At 32.2% G+C, this 24,778-nt stretch overlaps 1 protein-coding gene across 1 annotated transcript; it reads left to right on the top strand.

Moving 5' to 3' along the window:
• The first annotated feature begins 431 nt into the window (after window positions 1-431).
• Window positions 432-23,376, top strand: LOC115889796. The gene is made up of 11 exons (XM_030909875.1): window positions 432-889; window positions 955-1,101; window positions 1,160-1,284; window positions 1,341-1,683; window positions 1,742-1,863; window positions 8,014-8,620; window positions 13,770-14,052; window positions 16,830-16,845; window positions 17,420-17,551; window positions 17,937-18,202; window positions 21,709-23,376. Exons 1-11 carry the CDS (start codon window positions 808-810, stop codon window positions 22,649-22,651), a joined length of 3,066 nt encoding a protein of 1,021 aa, XP_030765735.1. The 5' UTR covers window positions 432-807; the 3' UTR covers window positions 22,652-23,376.
• The last annotated feature ends 1,402 nt before the right edge of the window (window positions 23,377-24,778 follow it).

Consider the following 24,778-nt stretch of genomic DNA (forward strand, 5'->3'; position numbering starts at 1 on the left):
TTGACGATGTGCGCTTGCGTAGAATCGATGATCAAATGCAGCAAATATGGGCTTCAAGGTCAGCCACCGGATCCACACCTTTACCCAAAACGCTTATTTAAAAAAGAATGATCCTTCCAAAAATTACCACATATTCTTTTTTAAAAATTATATTATTAATAAAATTACCAAGAAATGACTTAACATACTGAAATAAATTTAAATGCTTTACTAATCTATAGACGTACAGTTTTGACCACACAGCTTGCCACACAGTTTTGAGGATTTTTCACGTTTTCAAAAAAACGTAAAAAATTTATCTTATTTAAAATAAATATTTTACAGGTAAAAAACTAATTTTTCTTTCCAATGTTTATCCTCTTCCATGCCTTCCATTTTCATATCTCTGTACCCGCCCATCCCTGAGAGAATCCATAGAATAATACCATAAAAATACTGTCATAATCAGTAAATCTGTGCTCATAACGCAAAATCGGCTGAAATCGGTGGAATACTACACTGGCTGACACTGGTTATTTTTGTATGTGATTTAATTTGTTTTAATTTATCTATAATTTCACTATTGGTTTGTATATTTACATTTTTTTATTCATGAATCTATCCAGTTTTTATACAATTCAATTAATGTTATTTTACTTGGGGAGGGATTTCAATAGGATCAATAGAAAGTTCTAATCTGCAGTTGTGGGAATCCCATAGCAGCCATAGCTCGGAATTTAATTTTATTTTAGTCTGTTTAAAATTTAAAGTAGTTTTAAGTCTGTCTTAAAGAGAGTTGGAATTATATAATAACCGAGTACATACATAATGTGTGAAAAATATCATCAGTTTTTTATTACTTATCAAGATTCAACAGCTCTTCTTTCACTATCAGAGTATGATACTCTTGGTAAGTAAATGGAAAATTTAGTATTTGAATTATCCTATATAAAATATGTAATTTATTTTTTATAGGTGATTTAAAACATGAAATTCAAGATAAATTTAATATCCCAGTAAAACTTCAGAAAATAAGTGGACAATATATACCTGAGAATGATAAACAAATTTTACAAAGTTGTGATGAATTTGTTTCTTTGCTTGTTGAAGATGATGTATTAGGTATAATTTTATTTCGTTTTATATTATTAGGTTCGTATTTAACTTATTTATTTTGAAGGTGCCCAAACTGAAGCTGTAAAACTTTTAAAGTATCAATTACCTTCTAACATACTCGTGATATTACAGGAAACAGTGCTTGAACATGCAGTGTCTCTTATTTCATTGAAACCTTGTTGTAACGGAGTAAGTTTAAATGTAAAAAATGTATTTCTTTTCTATAATCTGGTCCGTATTTACAGATAAACGGATTACTTCTTTATCTTCATAATGCAACAGATGAATTTTCATCAAATTTTATCCAACTGTTAACAAATAATAATGATGTTGCTGATATTATTAACAATAATTTTCATTTTATTGGTTGGGATATTAGTAATATTTCATATAACAGAGGTTTGCTGAGAGCCCTAGATAATTACGAATCTTTATCCATGATAAAGAATCTTATTTCTGGAAGAACTGCAGCGGCTGTATGTATATTTCAACAGAATAATCAATTGAATGTGTTTACATGCCTAAAAGGATCTCAGGATATATTACAAAGTCTCAAGATGATACACCGGCATATTAAACAACAAAGAGGTGAATACTAATTAATTAGTTATAAATTTTTTATTAACATTGTATTGAAAAATTTTAGATACTTCAGAAATCGAAGCAACAAAAAGCTTGCAAAGAAAATTACCCCAAATTTCTCACATTTTCCATCATATTGAATTAATGGAGGCCATTAATTTTATATGTACTGCACCATTAAATGAGGTAATTTTCTACAATAGCACAGCTATGCAACAGTTTTATGTCTAATACTTTTCAAATATAATAAATTTTTTGTGTAATCGCTATTTAATCACCTGTATTTGTATAAATTGGTGTTTTACGGAATTCTGTGGTGGTGGCACTGTTGGGGAATGTATTAAGTCCATAATAATCAGTTATTAATAAAGAAAATCTCCCAGTTGAGGCAGACTTTTTGCGGACACTATAGGGGAGTCTTAAATAAGTGCAAATATCTTCAGGTGTGGTATATTTCGACCCCAGGAACACGTCTGTGAGGTTTTTTTTCGCAAAAAAAATCTTGAAAATCGTGCATTTTCATTTATATTTCCCTGTATATTTTTCGAAAACTTTTTAGAACTGCCTCTTCACCGCATATTTTCCCACGGTCTAATTTCTTAATCTATATTACCATAGTTACGGCTTTACTCTATGGTTACAGCCAAAGACATTATAAAGATAGACCGAACATCTCATTCATAAATACTCGTTGGTAGTGTATCAAACATTCCAATGTGTCAAACAAGGACAGAAGAGACAGAGAAGTCTAAAATTTCCGACCCCGGCAACTAGGCGCATTTGGATTGTTCTAATGGCCAGTGGCGTATCGTTTTTTGGAACGAATTTAATTAGTAAAGTAATTAGTAAAATTTTTACTCCATATTAATATACTACATTAACACTTTTTTGTCAGATGAGTTTTGTTATAAGGTCTAATATAATAATATAATTAATATCCCACATATACTTATGTTGAAACGTTAGTAGTTTTCGAAAATCGCTTACTTTTGAATATTTACAGGGTGACTCAGGCTTCCGAAACAGTTCTATATTAAGTTTGGGGTTGGTGACTTTTCTTTCAATTTTTTTTTCAGAATATGGAGGCAATGGTAAAGCATATTTTAGACATTTTTGTAAACATAGGTGGACGGAACATATTTTCAAACTAAAGTTGTAGATTTGCCATTAAATTTCCATTCCAGAAATACCTAGGGTTGCCACTTGTCCTTTTTTGAAAAGGACAGTTCTTTTTAGGAATAACTTGTCCTTTTGACTTTTTTTACTTAAAAAGTCATTTTGATTTACGTATTTTCCCTGAGAAAATTACCTACAGCAAACAGAAATATTCTTTTCGACCAAATTTAATTAGGAATTTACTAAAATTAACTAAAACTTATAAATAATTTTTTTTTTTATTTAGAATAGGCAACATTATTTAGAACTTCCCGTTTAATCTCAAATGATAGTTTAGGTTTTAGTTTTACCTTTTTTTTTTATCTTAAAAGAACTTTTCAAATTAGTAATTAGTAACGATTTAGTTAGTTCGCAATCGATAGCTTCCTGTGAAGTACTGTGTTATAGTTGTTTAATCTTGTATTATTAATAACTTCCTATACCTAAAATCAATATTTAATGAGAAAATTGTGTTTTTTTTTTCAAAGACAAGATTTGACTTTCGGTCTTCTTCTTGTATTATGATGGCTCTGATACGAGGCAATTGCCTTTTAGTCTCTCAATAGAAGGCATTTATCATTAAAAGTATAAAATCTGTGTGCTACAGTATGGGATTTCTGTCGCATGAAAATGAATACCTATTATGTTTATTTACAAATCCATTACTTTCAAAGGATTCATTTCACTTTCAAGGATTTCAGATAATCAAATTTTAGTTAAATGTCTCAATCTTCATGAACTGTATTAAGTATATGTATTGCGGTTTGAATCACCCTGTATGTTGACAAAAATATTTTGAAAATGTGCGTTACAATGGCTCTCATCTTATGTAAAAAATTGAAATAAAAATCAAACCAAAAACGTAATAAGTAAAAAGCTTTTTTCGAGGCCTGGGTCACTCTGTATATAGGTATGTATAAAACTAGTAGCCTAAGAATTATTTACAGTTCGTCCCATTCCAAAAAAAAGTTAAACACACCGTACAAATAACTCTAGGAAGATGTATTTGTGTAAAAATTGTCTAAAGGTGGTAAAAATTATCTAAACAAAGCCGAAGGGGCAGATATAATAAAGCAATAAAATGTAAAAAGGTCGGGTAAACACCTTTGTTTATTTGTTGAGCAAAATTCCTTTAGAATATCGTATATAATGACCAAAATATGACGCAATTTAAGAAAAAAAATCTCACTTTTTGGCTTATAATAAAGTTTCAAATGCAACGTTTATATTCAAATTTGTTATGATCTACAACAGTTAGGTAGTAATTGAGACGAATTATAATTCAATTACCGGCTACTACGTTCTTGTTTTAATAGATCAAAATTCAACAAATATAATTAGAACTTATTTTAATTGTGAGAGGCTCCCTTATGGGACGCCTATGTACAATTACGCCGGAAATATAAAACGTCAAAACAATACCTACCTGTGAAAAGACAAATTCGGGTAATTTGAGCTTATTTTTCCACACACTTGACACTGTCGTACCATATTGAACATTCGCAGATTCAAAAGTACGTTAAACAAAAACAAAACCTACTGAAAAACACTGAAAAATTCACTTGATTCCGACTTCAAACACACCGTAAGCTAAACGTAGTACTCTATAACGTGACGACCATGGGACGTCGCGAGAGGTGGTGGGACGGACGGCTCATTTCATTCTGGAAGACTAGCAGCGACGTTGCCAATAGTTCTAGACGTTTCAGCACATTAAACAGTAAACATATCCTTTAATAGTAACGCATATATTCTCTGGTTAATAACATATTATTACGCATGCTTTTTTAAAAATAAACTATTAATTTAATTAAGAAATTGAGATTTATTGATATCCGGTGAATGTTTTAAAATCACCTTTTCTGCAAATCAAACTAAGTAGATAGGCACAAATTTGATATGTGGCAATGTCGCCTTCTCTATCTCAGTTGGTTTTTACAGTACGTCGTCAACCTCCGAATGTTTGATCGGGTTAAAATGCATAATGTGATATCTGTTCTTCCTAAATCTATGGTTACAGCACTAAAAGGGATGCAAATACAGAAAAAATCCGTTGGCTCTCAAAATTTTTTTCAAAAAAGTTTTTAAATTTTCAAACTTAAATAACTTGGTTATTTTGGACTTATCTGAAAAATGGTAAAGAGAAAATAAGTTTCTTTTTATCGAGATCTACCAGCCCTGAAAATATTTGCACTTGTTTAAGACTCACCCTGTATGATAACTTTTAAATTAGTGCTGTTCCATCTGTCTAAATTATTTTCAGTATTACAGTGTTGCCGCTTTATCCTAAATATGGTAGTATCTTTGTTATTTTAAATGGAATACCCGGTGTATTCTTACATTTTTGAAACTACTTTCATATCGTTATTTTTCTATTGTACTAACCTAGGGTTGCCAGATGGACAGTGTATAAAAGTAGGACAATTGTACAAAAAGCCTGATTTTTGATAAAAAAAAAAGCCGGACATTTCTTTACTTATTAAGCATTTACACAAGCTTTAAAAGCTTAGTTTGTTCTTGTTATTACCGATTCTGAACCGTCCTAGAACTGTGATGCATAGGCGCAGAACGAAATATGAAGACATTATTTCATTTGCGCATGCGCTGCAGAGTTCTAGGACGGTTCAGAATCGGTAATAACAAGAACCCAAACAAAGCTAAAATTTCAATAAAATTATTTTCTTTTTATCTTATACACTAATGAACCGGTCTTGGTTTGATTTTTATGGTTGACCGGTTGCCGGTTCGCCGGTTGCACTTTGCACTTTTTAGTATTATAAAAATCGAAATTAATTAACAATTTTTCGTAAAATGGAAAAAAGCCGGACATAAAGAAAAGCCGGCCGGACATTAACAAATTGCCAAAAAAGGAGGACATGTCCGGCTTTAGCCGGACGTCTGGCAACCCTAACTAACCTATGCCAATCTCTAATAGTTTTTGAGATAAAAATAAAACGTGTAACATCACAACAAAATTAACAAAAACACGATTGTTAATAATCATTGGTTAAATCATATTTTCGGCTAAAGCTGAAATTTGGTTTATTGGTTAAGGAAAGTCGACATATTCGATCTGTCCAAATCAACTGATTGAATATCAGACAGGAGGGTCAGAAAAATAATTACTTCCTCTTGTTATAAAATCGTTCAAATTATTGTTATTTTAAACTCAAGCCTATTTAAAAAATGAATAGTCTAATAAAATTGCTTTTCAATGATATATCACAAACTAATTTAAATAGAGTTGTCTGTGGATATATCTTGTTCCTATAGTTAAACCTTCTTGTTTCTTCAGTAAAAGGAAGGAATACAGTTTGTACCACTCTGTACAGGGTGACGCCTCTCATACGCCGCGGAACCTCCAAGAAGAATGGTAATTTATATCGAAATGAAATTTTGGCAGCATTTGTAGGTTAACTGAAAGCATTTTATAAAAATATATGGAATTATACAGGGTGTCCCCAAAAAAAGTTACACATCAAAGTTGTGTTTTTTCTAATGGAACACCCTATATATTAACTGATTTTCGGATTCTAGGAAAAAAATAAAGTCTAAGGATTTTGAGATATTTCACTTTTTGTGAAAATGAAGAGTAAATTTCAAATTTCGATAACAGCTACCTAAATTTTAGTTGACCTTGTATAGCCTGATATTTAATTACAGTAGATATTGTATGTTAAACTAAATTGAAATTTGACCCGAAAAGTTATACAGGGTGAGACAAAATTAATATGAAACTTTAGCCACTTTTAAAAGCAAGTTACTCCTTTATTTTAAATGGAACACTCAGTATATTTTTCCGGTGTTCAATGGGGAATTTATATATCTGCAAAATATTATTAAGGTTGCCTACCCCTCAGACAAAGATTTTCCTAGATATTTTAATTTTATGATTTTGCATCAGTAGATCTTTATTATTTGAAAAAATCTAGGGTGGCTGTGTGATATACCTTTTGTTAATTTAACAAAAATTAAAGATTGTAAAGTAAAATACTCAACAGTAATAAAAAGATACAGATTTAAAACATTTTAATTATTACAGAATTAAAACTATATATAAACCTATAATTATGTGACAAAAATTTGGTTGATGAAATCAAATGCTCAAAATGCTTCCTTTCCTGTTAACTACATAAAATGATTGTCTTTTCAAAAGGATCTTTTCATTTTAAAAGACATATGTTGAGTTCTACCTCGAAAAGCAGCTACAATAATTTTTCTCATGTTGTCGACAATAGTTGGTCGAGTTTTGTAAACACTGTCTTTAACATATCCCCCTAAAAACCCAGACTAGATAAAATCAGGAGCATCTAAGTTCTATTATTTGGTGAATGCACACTGCGTTCACCAACTAATAGAAACATATATCAATTGTCTCTGATGTAGGATAAGTTTGCATTTTCGGAAAATTTCTGAGAATTTTTTCTTTGTTTTAACTGACACAAAATGATAACTAGTTGTTAAAGCTGGACTAATTAGATAGCTATGTTAAAGTAATGTCAGACATATCACAGCCCCCTAGATTTTATCAAATAATAAAGATTCACTCAGATCAAATCATGTAAATGAAAATATCTAGGGAAATCTTTGTTTGAGGGGTAGGCAACCTTAATAGTATTTTGAAGAGACATGAATTCTCCATTAAATATCGAAATAATATACTGGGTGTTTCATTTAAAATAAAAACAGTAACATGCTTTTAAAAGTGACTAATGTTCAATATTAATTTTGTCTCACCCTGTATAATTTTTTGAATCGAGTTTTAATATAATTTAAAGTACAATAGTTAATTTAACTACATATTAGGCTATACCGGTACAATTTAGGTAGCTTTTATTGTAATTTAAAAATTGTTCTTTATTTCTAGAAAATGTTAAATATGTCAAAAACCTTACATTTTAGTCATATACATATAAAACTCACCTTTATTTTTCTCCCAGAACCCAAAAATCAATTAATATATAGGGTGTTCCATTACAAAAAACACAACTTTGATATGTAACTTTTTTTGGGAACAGCCTGTAGAACTCTCTATATTTTAAAAAAGTGCTCTGAATTAACCTACACATGATCAGAAAATTTCATTTCAATACAAACTGTCGTTCTTCTTGGAGCCTCCGCGGCGTATGAGAAGCGCCACCCTGTATAACAAGCAATACAATAAAAACATATTTATTTCAGAGGAAAGTGTTGCTGCTCTATCTTCACAATTCGGCGGACGACTTCAGCCAGCTATTTTTTCAAAATTTAATGACGTCTAAAAAACTGATAGAGTTATTGAACCGAAACTTTTTGATTTTGGGATGGGACGTCGAAGAGGATGCTTATCACAAAGCTTTAACTGACGCTCTTAGCTCTAACGTTAACTTATCCGACATTACACAATACATAGCTGCGAAAAAAGCTGCCGCCGTAGCTGTGCTTCCTTTAGCTAACAACGTGAGCGTCTTTATGGTCTGTCGAGGAAAAATGAAAATAGAAGAACTAATATCGGCGTTAGAAAAGGCCGAAAGTGCCTTCGTTGCCGAAATGGAAAACGAACGAGAATTGGCAGATTTAAAGGATAAAACGAATCAAGAAAACGATATGAGTGGAGATAAATTGCAGGCTCTATTTGCGGACATGCTGGGAGATCGCGACTACGATCGCTTCGAACATAATCAGCATCAGTTTTTGAAAAGTAAAATCGGATTTGCTTTGGACGGTCCCCCTAAGGAAGAAAAAGGATACCCTAAAACAACGGAGAAGCTTATTGATAAAATATATAATGCTATAAAAGAGACGAGCGGTAAGTATTTTTTGTGTATGGGTTTCATGCATCCGTCATTCATCGCCCGTCTTTGATTTTATGCTATTTTATTGGTTTATTTCAACAATGACAGCTCATTACTTAAGTAGAGTTTATAGGTTAGGTTAGGTTGCTGGGATTTGGGATCTTGTTTGATCCGTCACTCGGAGGCCTTTGGCCCATTGCGATACCGCTGTATTGAACCAAACCTTCCTCTCATTCTGTCTTTGCGTTAAAGCACTTCCTGCGCTTTCCAAAGTTCCCGATGTCGCTGATGTTGGCTTCTGCTAAAATACTGCTTTAAATACAGTTCATACCAAATAAACTTTTAGTCACGTGATTAAGCTTGACCGGCACAGCGTTACCCACTTTTATATATTTTCTTTTAATGAAAATATTTTATGAAATAAAAATAAACTAATTATAAATATACCCTGCTGGTCATCTAATTTATGTGGTCTGGATTTTAATGAGTGTCAGAAAGAATAATATAAATGACCGGTTAATAGACAGAGAGACAAAATCAATTGCGGCATACAGTGTTGCCGGTTTTTTGCGTTTGTAGGAAAATGTGTGTAGAAAGATATAAGTTATTTTAAAAACTTTCATGTATACTACTGAAATGATGATAATATATCTAAACTAAATATAATCTATTAGAGCTGTAGTAAAATGAGTAACTAATGGTGAAAAATAAAGTTCCAGCCCTAGATGCAATATTTTTCGCAAACGCCTAAATGTGCAGTTTGAAATTTTACTGTCTTGTACACCTCGCACTAAAAGAGGTTTTATAAAGAACAATGTTCGACTGCAAGGTCTGCTAGTAACATTTTCAAGCTTAAAGGATCACAACACTTATTTATTTAAACCAAAAACTCGTAATACAAAACTGAAGTGTCAAAATGGATGACAGTTGTCAGGAAATTAAATAAATGGCATTGGCATTTTTTACAGCAGAGCTACCACCTGAATTCCCAGCGAATATGTCCATTGTTGGCAACAATGAATTTAAAAGTCGCGGCCTCGATTAAGTAACTAAAAGTTTAATTGATATGAAAATTTCATATACAGGGTGATTTTTACCCTATACGCATAAACTTGGGAAAATATTGCCGATGATAAATAATGACTAATAATGAAAAAAAAAGTTAGTAAAATATTTTTATTTACGGAGATAACAAACTATTTGAAATAAAAACAAAAAACGTAAATTCCATTAAATTGAATGTGCATTTACTGATAAAGTTGATAAATTTTTGTGAAAAAAAAACTGAAATTATTTCAGAATCTAAAAATATTTTACTAACATTTTTTTTTCATTATGAGTCATTATTTGTCATCAGCAATAATTTCCCAAGTTTATGCGTATAGGTTAAAAATCACCCTGCATATTTAATATAGCTTTGTTTGCACAGCGAAATATCCAACTGATCTGATCCAACAAATCTGGTTCTGCGAACGATCAATCATAATTAAATGAAGGGGTGGCTGCAATAACCAGGCAGCTCCAATTTTTTTAGGAAAATGAGATTTTTACTGAATTTCCCTTTAAAAAATAGTCCATTCGTTCCCTGCAACGATCAGATAACTCCATTTAATAGTACACAAATGACAACGTTATTTAGAACTAACTTGCTTTCGGCTTGCAGCAAAAACCAGGGTAGCTCCTGGGAGCTGTTTGCAGCAAGCAAAATTTCTTACAATGGAGCTGCCTGGTTATTGCAGCTACCCCTTCAAATGCCAAAAGTATGTCCGCGAAGGACGTGACAATTAACTTTTTACAGTTACGTTATATTAATAAAATAGAAATTTTCTATTTTTGTTCTCCTACCGCAGGATTTTTGGTTAGGTATCACGAATTTTGCTTCTGCGTACGCTTTTTAACTTTATGCGCATGCGTCGGACCGTTGTAAACTATTTCTAGCTGCTCTGCGAACGAAGCTAATATGATTGGAGTGACGGAACACAGAACGAGAACGCATTACGGATGCATGTAAACTCACACTAAGAGTTATGTGAAAATTATGGCGATTGTCCTAAAGGTTCCAATGAAATTAAATTTATATACAAGATAAGAGGATGTTGTATTTTTCAGGCTAACAAACATACATTAAAATCTTTAATCATGTAGTAGTACCAGTATGCGTGGTACAACGTCCCAGTTTAACTGAAAGGGGCAGTGTTTTTTATGTTTAAACAACGCCATCTATTATCGACTTTTTGTTGCTTTTTTCTTTCAAAAAGAGGGCATCCTGCGATTTGTAAGGTCTATTGTGTTTGTCCCTTTTCCATGTCTGCCTCCACTTTCCTATCCCTGTACTGGCCTGTACCCTGCACCAACTTGTGCAGGTCCTTGATAGGATGGGAGCCTAGTTCCTCCGATTCTTGCCTTGCTTTCTCAAATAGAAAGTGTCGCGATCCAGAGCCATTATGTGCCCCGCTGTTTTAGGATATTTATCTCAGAGCCTGTAGCAAATACTTCCCTGATACAGATTGAATTTGTTCAGGTAGCACCTGACAGCCATATGTTCTGCCAAGAGACCTGTTGTAATCCGCTCTTTATTTCTGCTAAGCATCAGCAGTTCCTTTTTGGTTTTAGAATTAGGTTCTTGGATGAAGGTCTGCTATGCCTATGCCATTGTCTGACAGTGGACATTCTGTTTTTCCTTGATTGACAGTTTTACTGCACTGCAGGTCATACATTTGGGTATTCTCAAGTGCATGACCCGATATTGGTTCTGGACTTGAGTGATAGGACGATGATCCTTGGCTTCCTAGTTCATCGGCTTTTTCGTTGCCTTGGATGCCGCTGTGGCCCGGCACGAAGAATAATTTAATTCCGATTCTTTCTGCCGTAGTTCCCAGTTCACCCAGGCATTCCCAGACGAGTCTCGACGATACCTTTGAGCTCATAAGCACCTTAAATGCCGCCTGGCTGTCTGAGCATATACAGGGTCCGGCAATAGTGCGTCGGGCATCTGTAGCTCCTAGAATAAAAAACTTGAGAATTTTGTTTAAGTGCAAACCTAAAGTATGTACCAGGATGTATTTCAGGAAAATGTTTTAACTTCTATAGTGTGGCTCAAAAAAGTGTGAGTGGACCTGGATGATTTTTTTTAAATGGAACACCCTGTATATTATTGCATTTTTGGCTTCCTTTCAGATCACTTTACATAACCCTAAGATATGAATAAATATATTTCGATAGTTTCAGAGATATTAAAAAATAAATCAAAAATATATATTTTTCAGCCCTTCTTAAAAAAATTATTAAAAATACAAGAACTGTTCTGAAATCAAAACTATATTAGGTATTTACTTTAGATAGTCTGTTCTTACTTTGCTATAAACATGATAATCGTAAATCATACAGTATGTTCAATGTTCTACGCCAAACTTTCTAAAATATAAAATAATTTTTCTTTGTTATTTTAAATGGAACACCCTGTATATTATTTTTTCAATAGACGGAGAATTAAAAAATGAACATTTTTTGTATTTAGAGTATTTCAAAATTTTTAACGGTTTCGCAGATATTTGCGGATTTATATTTCATATGGCATTTTCCACAGTAAATTTTTATCAAAGCCACCCAATGATTTTTCTCTCGTATTTTACCATTGAAAACGCAATATGAAATAATACTGCGCGTATCTGCGAAACCGTTAAAAATTTTGAAATACTCTAAATACAAAAAATGTACATTATTTAACTCTCCATCTAATAAAAAAATAATATACAGGGTGTTCCATTTAAAATAACAAAGAAAAATTATTTTATATTTTAGAAAGTTTGGCGTAGAATATTGAACATCCTGTATGATTTACTATTATCATGTTTATAGCAAAGTAAGAACAGACTATCTAAAGTAAATACCTAATATAGTTTTGATTTCAGAACAGTTCTTGTATTTTTAATAATTTTTTTAAGAAGGGCTGAAAAATATATATTTTTGATTTATTTTTTAATATCTCTGAAACTATCGAAATATATTTATTCATATCTTAGGGTTATGTAAAGTGATCTGAAAGGAAGCCAAAAATGCAATAATATACAGGGTGTTTTACCATTTAAAAAAAATCATCAAGGTCCACTCACACTTTTTTGAGCCACTCTATAAAAGTCAAAATATTTTCCTGAAATACATCCTGGTACATACTTTAGGTTTGCACTTAAACAAAATGCTCAATTTTTTTATTCTAAGAGCTACAGATGCCCGACGCACTATTGCCGGACCCTGTATACTGATGAACTTACCTCAGTAAGTTGTTCTGTTGTTTTCTCTCGTGCATTCTAGAATGGCGAAGATATTTGCCTGGAATACGGTTGAGTATTTTTCCAAGGAAAAGGATAAGATTACCCTTGGTCTTTCTCCAAATACTCTAGTCCCTATTCCGTTAGCCATCTTTGACGTCTGTATTTGGGTTAAGTGGAAGAGCAGCTCCACCGGACGCTGTTCGGTAAGAGCTGAACTTAGCCCTTGTTCTACTTTTGAAATATCGTAAAAAATTGTATTTTTGTTTATTTAGAACAATAAAGTCAATCACGAATTATTATTATACCAGGTTAGTCCGTCTTGAAGGAATTTTGTATCTGTCCATGTTCCTCGGTATATTTTATTCACCTCGAATAGTTTGTGGTAATGATAAAGAGAGGTCATTTGGCCCAATTTTTTTTTAATTGGACAAATATTGTTTCTTTTTTTAAGCGTTATTTGCATTAGCTGACTTAAAATGCCATTTATTAAAAAAGTGCAAGAGTCGTAGGTACAGTAAGATAAAGACTGAGCCTGTTAAAATCAAGGCTACTTAGACTGCAAGACCAAAACCAGAGGAGTCTCGGTCTTGCACTTGCTCATCACTAGTTCTCTCTGTTTCAACACAAATAGGGAATATATTAATATGAAATCTTTTATCCATTCCAGTTCTTTATCCATGCTTAAATTAAAAAATAAGGACTGTTGGATATTCAAGGCATGGAAAACAAAATACAGAGTTTTAATAAAAAAATCAGCATCATATCCACAAATCCATTTTAAAGGATTTTCAAAAAAAATAATGTCTTGTAAGAAACCAACCTCCTTTTTTTAGTAAAATTGTTTCATATTTTGATGACACAGATTTTTTATAAACCATTAATTCTTTTTTAGAAAAAATAGCCGAATATAAGGATGTTATTGAAATCGCTGTTATCTACAACTGTACTGAGCCCCTTCCAAAAGAAAAATTAGGACTCAGTAAGAAGTATCCCGACTATAATCCCGAAACAGATATTCGACCAGTTCCTATATTTATTTTGAGGAAATGTAGAGGTAGCGAAAATCCTTGCAGGATATTTATAGATGATACTGGTCGAGTATATCAAACTTGGGAGCAATATTTAAAGAAAAATAAATTGCCAGAACGCAAGATGACTTTACCTCTCAATGGACGGTAAGTATATCTTGTCTGAAAATTACAAAATGTATAGAAAACTGTAAATCAGTTGTTACTGTTTAACCGATAACGTGCGGAAATAGACATAACCGCTAACGTACAGTCATCACACAAATGTCGGGTTAGATTACGTAATATTTCACTAATTTTTTAATATACAGGGAGTCTAAAGTTCTCCACATAAGTATGGAATTTTTTGTATTATTACTTTTATGAAAACACCAGTTAGTTACTTTTTATAAAAAGGTCTGCTTTCTCAGAAAATAGGTAGTGTTAAAATATTCAAATTTGAGGTAGCATATATAGGGTGTTCAAAATCATCGGAAAAAGAAATAACCAGAAATATATGACAGATAATAGCAATATAAACTAAATATTCAATTGCAAACACTTACCTACCATAGTTTAGAATTTACTGAACGTTTGATAAATATATTCGGGAAAACGCTTGGGCAAGCATAATTTATTTGGTTTTTTACATATTTTGAAATTTTTTAAAAAATCATACAGGGTGTTCCAAAAAGTTGGGTAATTTCTTAACCACGATTCTGCTTAAACTGCTTGACGTAAAAAGCTTATTTTTGGCAAAGGGATTTTTCGAAAGTCAAATTTCAACGAGATGATACTGCCCCTCAAATATTACCAAGTTATATAATAATATCGCCATATTGTTTTTCTTATGCTGACATAAATGTGAGAAAATTTTATCGTTTGTATGATGTTAATGGAAATTCTTGCTTTGCTTTATTATCACCCTTACAAATGATTAATTCGACGCGAACGAAGTCGCTGGTACACGTTAGTTTTTTTATAAAATAATATGTAATATATTTGTTTTTTATTCAGTTGACTGATATGATACCAAAACATTTTTAATCCACTTTGTTTATTTATTTATTTATAAAAAAATTAATGTAGCTGACCTAGATGCGCATAGGATCTATTATGCTATTTAAACATACTTCGAAATAAAGTCATGTGATTTCAGACAGATTTTGTTATTTAATATGAAATAAAATTGTTTATTATTCTGAACTGGAACAGAGACTACCTGTGCTTTAAAAGCGCTCTAGCATTATAATATCTACATTAATAAAAACTATCTTGCAATAAATGCAACAAATGTTGCGTAGCAATATTGCCTAAATATTAATATTAATGTTGAATAACAAATACATTGAAGTAAATTGCTTATTCCATTTTTATTTTCTAGAAAATTTAATTATGCTTAAAAATATCAGATTTTCTTTTTTTATATTTCTTTTAAATTCTAATGAAATATAGAGGTATATTTTTATGGACACTTTAGTTTTCCAAACTATAAAAATGTAAATTTTTATCTAAAGCACTTTTTGATGTGATTTTTGAAAATATTTTCATTTTTAGTATTTTCAAGTGTGTGTTTTATTTATTTTAAACTAATCAAAAAAATATACAAACTAATCAACGTATTCAACGCTAACTAATAAAAGAAAGATACGAAAGTATTTAATTTTATTGTTTGAACAAAATTTTGAAATCTTGGACTTTCTTACAATGAATTAAATTCTGATAACTTAATGATTTGTTATATTTATTAATGACTAACGGCAGATAATTCTATTAATTTTAAAATTAATAAAGAAAGTAAATATTAAGCTTGATAATATTTATAATGGTAAATTGACCAGACGTTGCTCAAAAGAAAATATTTTAAATGATATATCAAAATAATATGTTTATTGCTATTTTAGAAGAAGCAAAGTTTTTGTTGTTATAAAATTGTTAATTCCTTTTATATATATATATATATATATATATATATATATATATATATATATATATATATATATATATATATATATATATATAAATTCGGGTCAGAACGTCCTACGACGTTGTCCGATGCCTAACTTCCACCCTGCGCTATTTTCCCATTGATCTTCGGTCAGATTTTTCTCGCTCATGGACCTTCTTATTTCTTCCATCCATGTTTTCTTGGGACTCTTTTCCTCTCTTTCGTTTACCAGGTGGTATCCAATGAATGACTTGTTTTGGAATTCTTTCATTGTGCATTCTATGAACTGTTCAGAGGACTCAATTCGGGTACCTCTATCCACGTGCTGGGTTTAGTTCCAATCGACCCATAATTAAGAAAAATCCTGAGGATTTCGGCTATTTGGAAGCATTGCATCGGTTCGAAAAGTCGCGGGTCTCATCCTGTAGCCCGTCCCCAATTATGCCGAAATCGACCAACATTTTTCTTCAATATCAAATCCTTAGTCCCACCCTGATGAAGATGTAAACGAAACGTCGTATCCAATTTTGCAAGGTAGGGCCACCAAATTTGGTCGCGATCGAATATCAACTATTCACGTTTCTTACGTCAAAACCAACTGTCAAAGTGACACGTGCCGTGATGGCCTTGGTCCAATCTATTAACATACCAAATTTTATTTAAATCTGACGATTTTTTCGCCCTTGATGATGGGGTTTTATAGTGCACGAAACTTGGTCAAAGTATCATGAAAAAATCTTTTTCTGCAGAAATGCATGATTCTTTGTTTCTTCGACTAGACTACCTGATACTTTAGAATTTTAGAATAACCAAAATCAGTTACATGAAAACATGTTCCTGCTTTACATTTTAAACACTTTTCTAAACATAAACACACAAAAAATTTTCTGCGGAAATACGTCCTTTTCCTAAAATAGTGTTAACTTTAGAATAACTGCGAAATCAGTTATATGAAAACATGTTAATGCTTTAATTCCTAAACAATTTTCATGTGTAGGTATGAACTTAACCTAGTAGATACTGTGATTTAGACATCAATACCGTACCGAAAAAACAACAAATAAAACCAAAGCAATCAAAACACGCTGTAAGCTAAAATGCGCCTGTTTACGAATTTCAATTGCCGAGTGCTTTTCAAATCTTGCTATATTTTACAATGTTTTATCACTAAAGTTTATCAAGAAGTTTTTTGCGTGTCTATGTAAAGAAAAATTTCTAGAATGAAAAACAGAAACGTGTTTTCATGTAACTGGTTTCAGCTATTCTAAAGTTGAAAAACTGAAAAATATGCATTTCCGCAGAAAAATTTTAGTGACTTTCTATTTGGAAAGGCTTCCAAGTACTAAAAATAAATATTTCTTACGTCACTGATTTGAGCTAAAATAAAGTAGCCCGGATTTCAGCAATTCTAAAGTTGAAAAACTGAAAATGATGCATTTACGCAGAAACAATTTGGTGACATACTATTCAAAAAGGCTTCCAAATACTAAATAAGCAAATATTTCTTAACATAACTGATTTCAGCTAAACTAAAGTAAGATTTTCTGTACACGCTTTCTCATATAATATAATTTCATTTTGTTACAGTCTATGAGTTTTGCCAATTCAGAAGCTCGAGGAGCGTATTTAAATATTCTGGCTGGCTCGCTTGGATTTGCAGGGGCGGGCGCAAACTTGGCAGTGGCGCAGCTTGCTACCAGAGGATTTAATATAGGACGGGTAAAACAAAAAACTATTAAAATAAAGACTAAATAATAATACTAACAAAAAAATAATAAACAAAAATAAATAATACCCAGGCTGTTACATACTATCTTTTTGTCATCTCTTACTTTATGACGTTTTGTTAATATTTGTACACCATAAAACATGTACATTAAATAGAATAATATACAGGGTGTTCTATTGAAAAAAAAATACAGCTATAATATTTTTTACTTATTTGGGACACTCTGTATCTTGTAAAAATATTTTTAAATTGTAGCTCTAATAGTCCTTCAACGAACCCAAAACTTACAATGTGTAATAATCAAATCGTTCGGCTACAATACTCCGTGTCGTATGTGGTGAACAACCCTGTATTTGTATTTCCGGATATTTTTAGGGAGCCATATACGCCTGCAACACTGTCGGATTCCTCAACATTACCGCCAGCGGGGTCAGTCTAGTTAACTCAGGCTACGACGTCTTCGATCAATGGTACAACGAGCAACAAACACCGTCAGCTTTAACAATCATTCAGCTTAGTTCTTCCGTTCTGTTCTTCGGGCATGCAGTGTACAATTTTAAGCCGGCCGGGACCATAATAGAGGAGAGCCAAGCGAAAGTCCTACGCGATTATCAAGATTCGCTGAGAAGTAACAGGCACAGGTAATCTTAAAAAATGTCTATACCTATGTGGCGGATTCATCTCTCCAAAAAATCCTTTATGGATATTTCGCCACTGCACTGCATGAAAATCTACAAAATAAAATAGTTATTTTTTGTAAACACTTTTGCGTTAAACCTAAACGGACACTGTTTGTCAGAAGTTATGTTTACAGTTATACAAATTTGCCTAACAAAGAAAAAACTCCTTTACGTTTCGGTAAGTTTATCTCTTTCCGTCGTCGGAAGCAAAAAAAAATACAAAGAATAAAGAAAAAAACTATTTAAAATATTTAAATTCAACTATTCGAGAACGCTTTACTTTTTTAAAACAGATACGTCTACAAGAAACCGTTGACGTTCTGTTAAAATGACATTATATCAAGTTAAACTTCAAAATTAACAATTACTAACTGATAGGGTTGGCAAAATCTGGTATTTAACTTTTACTAGTTTTATACCAAGTTTTATACTTTATTATACCAAAAGGTATAATACTTTCGATTTAAAAAAATGGTAAAGGCTTTTTGTTATAAAATAAATCTGTTATAACCAAACTTAGCATTTATTCAATAAAACTAAATAAAAACATTAATAATTAAAACATTAATTAATAAAAACAATTATTAAAAATTTTATTTTAAACCAATAAAAAAAAACAAAGCAAGTCAAACTGGCTTTTTTGACTTGGAATAAAAAAGTTTTGTACTTAAAAAAGTTTTGTAATTTCTGCGAGGGGCATATCGTCCTCATCTTCGATCTCCGAGAATTGTATCTCCGTTTCCAAGTCACTCAGTTCAACTCCCTGGACACTGTTCGTCTCTGGAAAGCTAGAGCCTGAGAGTATCCAATTCAATTTCCTCCTCCTCTAACGTGGCATTATCCAACTCCCCTCCATCTAAAAATAAAAATTAAGAAGAAAAAATATTAGAAATTGTCAATATATACCTACCCTTTTGGATTTGTGAAGATGTCAAATTATTGCCCTCTTCCTCTAGCTCCAGAAACCTTAAATTGTGTTCTACGACAAGCAGCTTCTCAACAGTTTTGTTTTGTTTGGTTTGGTTGTAAATTAAGCTAAAAAATTGGTTGTATCGTTAAGCGACTGTCCACCAAATCTGGGATCTAAGATATTGGTCAAATTGTGCGTGGATGTAACCTAAGGATGTAACCACAAAATCTTCCCAACAACAAAGGCGGTGAGACAATGTTTTGATATTTAATAGTTTAATACAATATGGTATAATACTGGATAAGTTAAATACAAAGTATAATACTAATTATACCATTTGGTATAAAACCTTTGCCAACCCTACTACCTGATAACAATTACTTAATAAGGTAAAACCAAAAAGCCCCAAACTTTCTGTATGATTATTTTTAAATTTTACGTATATTATGTTTATTTATGTTATGTTCTTTAAAATCATACAAAATGAATACAATCAATACAAAACAACAAACAAAAAATGTATTAGAAAATGTATTATACCAAATACCATGTGAATGCGATAAATTTTACATTGGTGAAACATCTAGACCCTTAAATGTTAGAATTAAAGAACATAAAGATTATATTTAAGAAAGGGAGATTTTCACAAATCTAAGATTTGTCAGCATTCATGGGACACAGGACACAGAATAAATTTTAATAACGCCAAAATTATAATGAAAGAAGCGATAGCCTCTAAAAGAAAAATAAAAGATGCTTTTTTAATTCAATCTAATAAAAATAAATGTATTGCTCATGCATCTGTAGATGTTAGTAATGTATAGCAATCGCTTCTTTGATTTTAAAGAACATAACATAAATAAACATAATATACGTAAAATTTAAAAATAATTATACAGAAAGTTTGGGGCTTTTTGGTTTTACCTTAATAAGTAATTGTTATCAGGTAGTAACAATTTTGAAGTCTAACTTGATATAATGTCATTTAAGAGAACGTCAACGCTTTCTTGCAGACGTATCTGTTTTAAAAAAGTAAAGTGTTCTCGAATAGTTGAATTTAAATATTTTAAATAATTTTTTTCCTTATTCTTTGTATTTTTTTTTACTTCCGACGACGGAAAGAGATAAACTTTCCGAAACGTTAAGCATTTTTTTCTTTGTTAGGCAAATTTGTATAACTGTAAACATAACTTCTGACAAGCAGTGTCCGTTTAGGTTTAACGCAGAAATGTTTACAAAAAATAACTATTTTAATACCCATAAAGGATTTTTTGGACAGGTAATCTTATCGTACCGATGTACCTAAAGGCACTCTAAAGCATAGAGCAACTAAAATTAAAGAGTGTTTGAAAGGTTGTGTAACTTGACCATAATGTTGCGTAGTTCAGTTAGGGCTCCCTAGAGTCGCCACCTGCTACCTGTCATATGTCATGACAAGATTGGCAAGTGACATGACAGCAAATTATTTGAACTTTGTGTAACATATTCTTTGTAATTCTTTGTTTGTTTGTTTTGTGATGAACTTATATCGAGTAAAGTAAAATCACGATCGCAAACCGCTTATTTTTAAAAAAACTTTTTCTTCGAGAAGATAACTAGATAAAATCATTAGATATGTTTCTGAGCATCTGAAATGGAATTATAAAGATATCGTTAAGGTGTCCATTTTTTTTATAACGAAAAAACGCCAGTAATCGCGGCAATTTAAAAACTCAACTTTTTAACCCATAACGCGCCATAACTTAAGAACCACTTTAGATATTGAAACTTTTTTTATTTTGAAAATCGGATCTTTTACATTATGTTTAAATAAGAAAAATTCGGTAAGGTTGTTTTTTTTTTCATTCAAAAATTTTAAACAACCCATACTTTTAGTGAATAGCAATTTTCAGCAATCGTGTGTGAATTTTTATTGAAAGATTTTCACAGACTGTCTGCGAAGAAAATAGCAGAAATGTTAAGAACGTTTTTGAAAAAACTACTATCAATTATTTTTAATAGATTTTGAGATATCGATTTTTGAATTTAGAGTTCTAATAGCGCGACCACTGTCGAACACCAACTCAATTCCACTTATTTTTACCAAAAAGTGTTTCTAACTTGCACTTAATCATTTTCAAGGTGTAGGGAAAATTATAACGACTCGTTAATAAATACACAAATAAAGTATCACGAGACGTAATTAAATCGTCAGAACTTTAAGTACTGACAGAGGTACTGATTGGGTCGACCGGTTGACTGCGACAAATCTGCTATAAGTGCTATATCCCCTTCCATGTCTCTTAGCAATGCGCACAGTTTCTCGGTTTATTTCATACGTTTGGTAGCTCTTAGTATGCATCTAATTGCGTGTAATTTGAGACCTGTTATAACATATATATAAAATGGTCTTTATCAAAAATATGTTGAGCGACGAAAGATTCTTTGAATCTAGTTAATATTGATCTTCTAGTTTGCCCAACATATTTTTAGACACTTTATCAAAAAAAATATTTTTTTCATTAAAATAACAGTAATGCTTTGCAAAACCAATATAATATGCAATTTTTTTTTTCAGGAAAACCTTCAGTAAATTAATGAAAGAAACATTCAGGAGTCAAGGTGAAGGGGTAAAAGGCAAAGCTGAAGTAATTTCAGCCATTCGAAACATACCAAACAAAGACGAAGTTTTTGCGGCATTAACCAGAAACAATAAGGCTATGAATAAGAACGGGATACGTTTTTCCGCTGACCAAGGCGAAATTAAATTAAACGGCCTCAAAGTGGATATAAACGAATTTGTTGGAATGAATAAAGAAAAAGTGAATGTGTTTTTGAAGAGTGTTAGCGGGCAAAATCCCACTCCCATGCCCTCGGCTAATTCTACTGGCGCATCTACGTCCAACACCACCCTATTGAACGCAGTTGATAGCGTAATGTCCACCTTAAACATAGATCGATCTAATGTGACCCCATTGAAGATTGTTCTATTTATGACAGATCTTTTAAAATTCTGCAGTGAAGATACTAGAGGATTGTTCGTGGAAGCCGTTTCGCAGACTATACGTGATTTATTGAGTAGAGTGTCTGGACCACTCCTACAGGAACTCGACAACGTGTTACCAAGCAGGGAGTCGTTATTTGTAGAACTGGCACAGATGCTTATTGGTTTTTTTAAAGACAAAGCTGACGATTTAGAAAAAAATTATCAAGAGTACAAAATGACCGGCAACAAGCAGTATTTTAACAGTTTATTCGAAACGATCAATCCGTCAACAGTAAAACGCACTGTGATATTTTTCGAGTATGCCATTAATTTTAGCTTTGAAGGTAGGCTACTTAAGTATACGGTCTTGAAAAACATTTCAGATTACATCGCGGCGGGTCTTGCGAAACTTATTTTCGATGGCACACAGAAGATAGAACAGGAAAAGGAACGAAGCAGGCATTCAGCCGGTTACAGGCCGAAAAAGGAAATTTGTTCTATTTGCAACGGGTATTATTTTACTAACAAAGTTTAAAATGTTAACCCGTCCTTTTTTCCTTTATTATATTCATAATTGGATTATTAAATTTAAACATTTATATTTTCTACAAGTTTTCTATATGGATCATTTAGAGGTCTATTCAAATATGTCTGTCAACGTCGTCTCAATTGCGTTCCATCAATGTGTTGCCTTTAATTCCAATAGACACATGTTCAAATACATCCGGCTGCGTGACCAATTTTATCGTCGGCTTTTCATTGTCTGTTCAAATATTTTTGACGAATGTAAGTGGACAAAACACCAATCCCATGCCTTTCTGCTAATCCTAGTGGCGCATTCTCGTCTAACACAACCCTATCGAACGCAGTTTATAGCGGCATGTCCACCTTAAACATCGATCGGTCTGTCTTGACAAATATAGCCCTTCTTCAATGAGTATCTTGTTTTAAGTGGGGTTCTAGTTCTATATTATTAAGGAGTATATAAAAAACAAACTTGAGGCATTCTAAAATACTCATAGAATTTGGTTCATTATCGATTAATTCCTAGGGTGCCCGGTAGCGTAGTGGTACACTTCTCGTCTACCAATCTAAGGCTTGTGGGTTCGAATCCTACAGCCGACTATTTTTAATAAAATAAAAATAGTTTAGGTACCTAGGTTGACTCAGACTTAAATGAGTATTTGGGATTCACAATCCTGAGGTAATAATACGCGGTTGAAGCGTAGTGCTAGCCACATTACCACAGATTATAAACTTATCGTCAAAAGTATTGTTTTTCGTGGTTCCAATTTTCGGAATCGCGCACTAGTTAGGTAACTAGTTTGCGCACAAGCACGCCCACTTATGGCCTCTAAAATTGTACACAGCGCCTGACCGGCCCAGTTATTACGCTGTTTAAATGGGAGTTTATTTTTGCGCACTAGAAAATTTACTCGTTTGCTCATCGTCATAAAAAACATTTTTCATACCACGAATTAGGGACAAGATTTATCTGTATACTTATAGGATACCTAATCTGTGACATTACATTCCTTGTATACCTAACGGCTCTAGCATGGCAAGCTATACCTTGCTACTCTCTCAAGGTGTTAAACTCTATATACAGGAGCTATTATTATTATTAGTATTATCGATTAATTCCTTATAAAGAGTTCTGAATTCTCTCTCAATTGTCATTTTCCAAAATCACTACAACAATATCTCAATGGGAGGACAATTTTTGACTGATTGGCCATCATAGGTGTTGACTGAATACTTAGATGGTACGCCAACGAAACTGAGACGTAAGTGACATGTGGATAACCTGTAATATTTGCGCATGTCTATTTCTATTTTTTATAAATAATCGAACTCTCTAGAAAAATGAGTGATATAAACAAATGATCTGAGAATTTACAACATGTGCCTCTGGTTTTTTATGTAACTAAAAGGGGGTTTTACAATAGAGACTCGTTACCACTGGCCGCAAGTGCCTATTTCGGCTCAATGATAACTACATGTGCCTTAAATATATCTACGCTTTAACCTGGCATCGAAATTTTGAATTTACTGTACTATTATACATATAGACCTGGTCATCCTAAATTCGTGGACTGATATGTATTTCTTCTATGCAGTATTGCCGGTTTTCCATTAAAATATTTAATACAGATCAAGAAAGCATTTCGGGTTTTAATGCAGCAAGGGTTAGATCGTTAAATTGATAAATATCGATAATTCAAGAAAATTTGCTACAGTTCTAATACGCTCTAAGTTCGCACTTAATAAATATTTTACATTTTATTGTTTGCCCGCTTAAATCAATTTTTATTTTAATCTCCCTAATCTTAAATTATGCCTAATGCACGTTGGAACCGGCAACCCTACTTGTCTTTGTATCTTTATCTATCAGTCGGTTGTAAAATGAAGAAAATTTTATCTTTGTCTTAAGCCCATGCTTAAGTCCCGTTCTTGGAATTACGTTCAGTCGCTGGCGACACTGCTTGACGCTTCTAACAACCAATGAGAGCTGTACCAAATTCAAAATTGACAGCTGTTTGAATTTAGTACAAATCTCAGTTCTGGGAACGGGACTTTACTCATTAAAATATAGACCATGGATTTGGAATAACTAGGACGGTGACAAGTCTGTCTAACGAGAGGAAGTGTCATTTTAATT

Source organism: Sitophilus oryzae, unplaced genomic scaffold, assembly GCF_002938485.1.
Source record: "Sitophilus oryzae breed Bouriz unplaced genomic scaffold, Soryzae_2.0 scaffold_847_pilon_pilon, whole genome shotgun sequence".
Taxonomy (NCBI): domain Eukaryota; kingdom Metazoa; phylum Arthropoda; class Insecta; order Coleoptera; family Curculionidae; genus Sitophilus; species Sitophilus oryzae.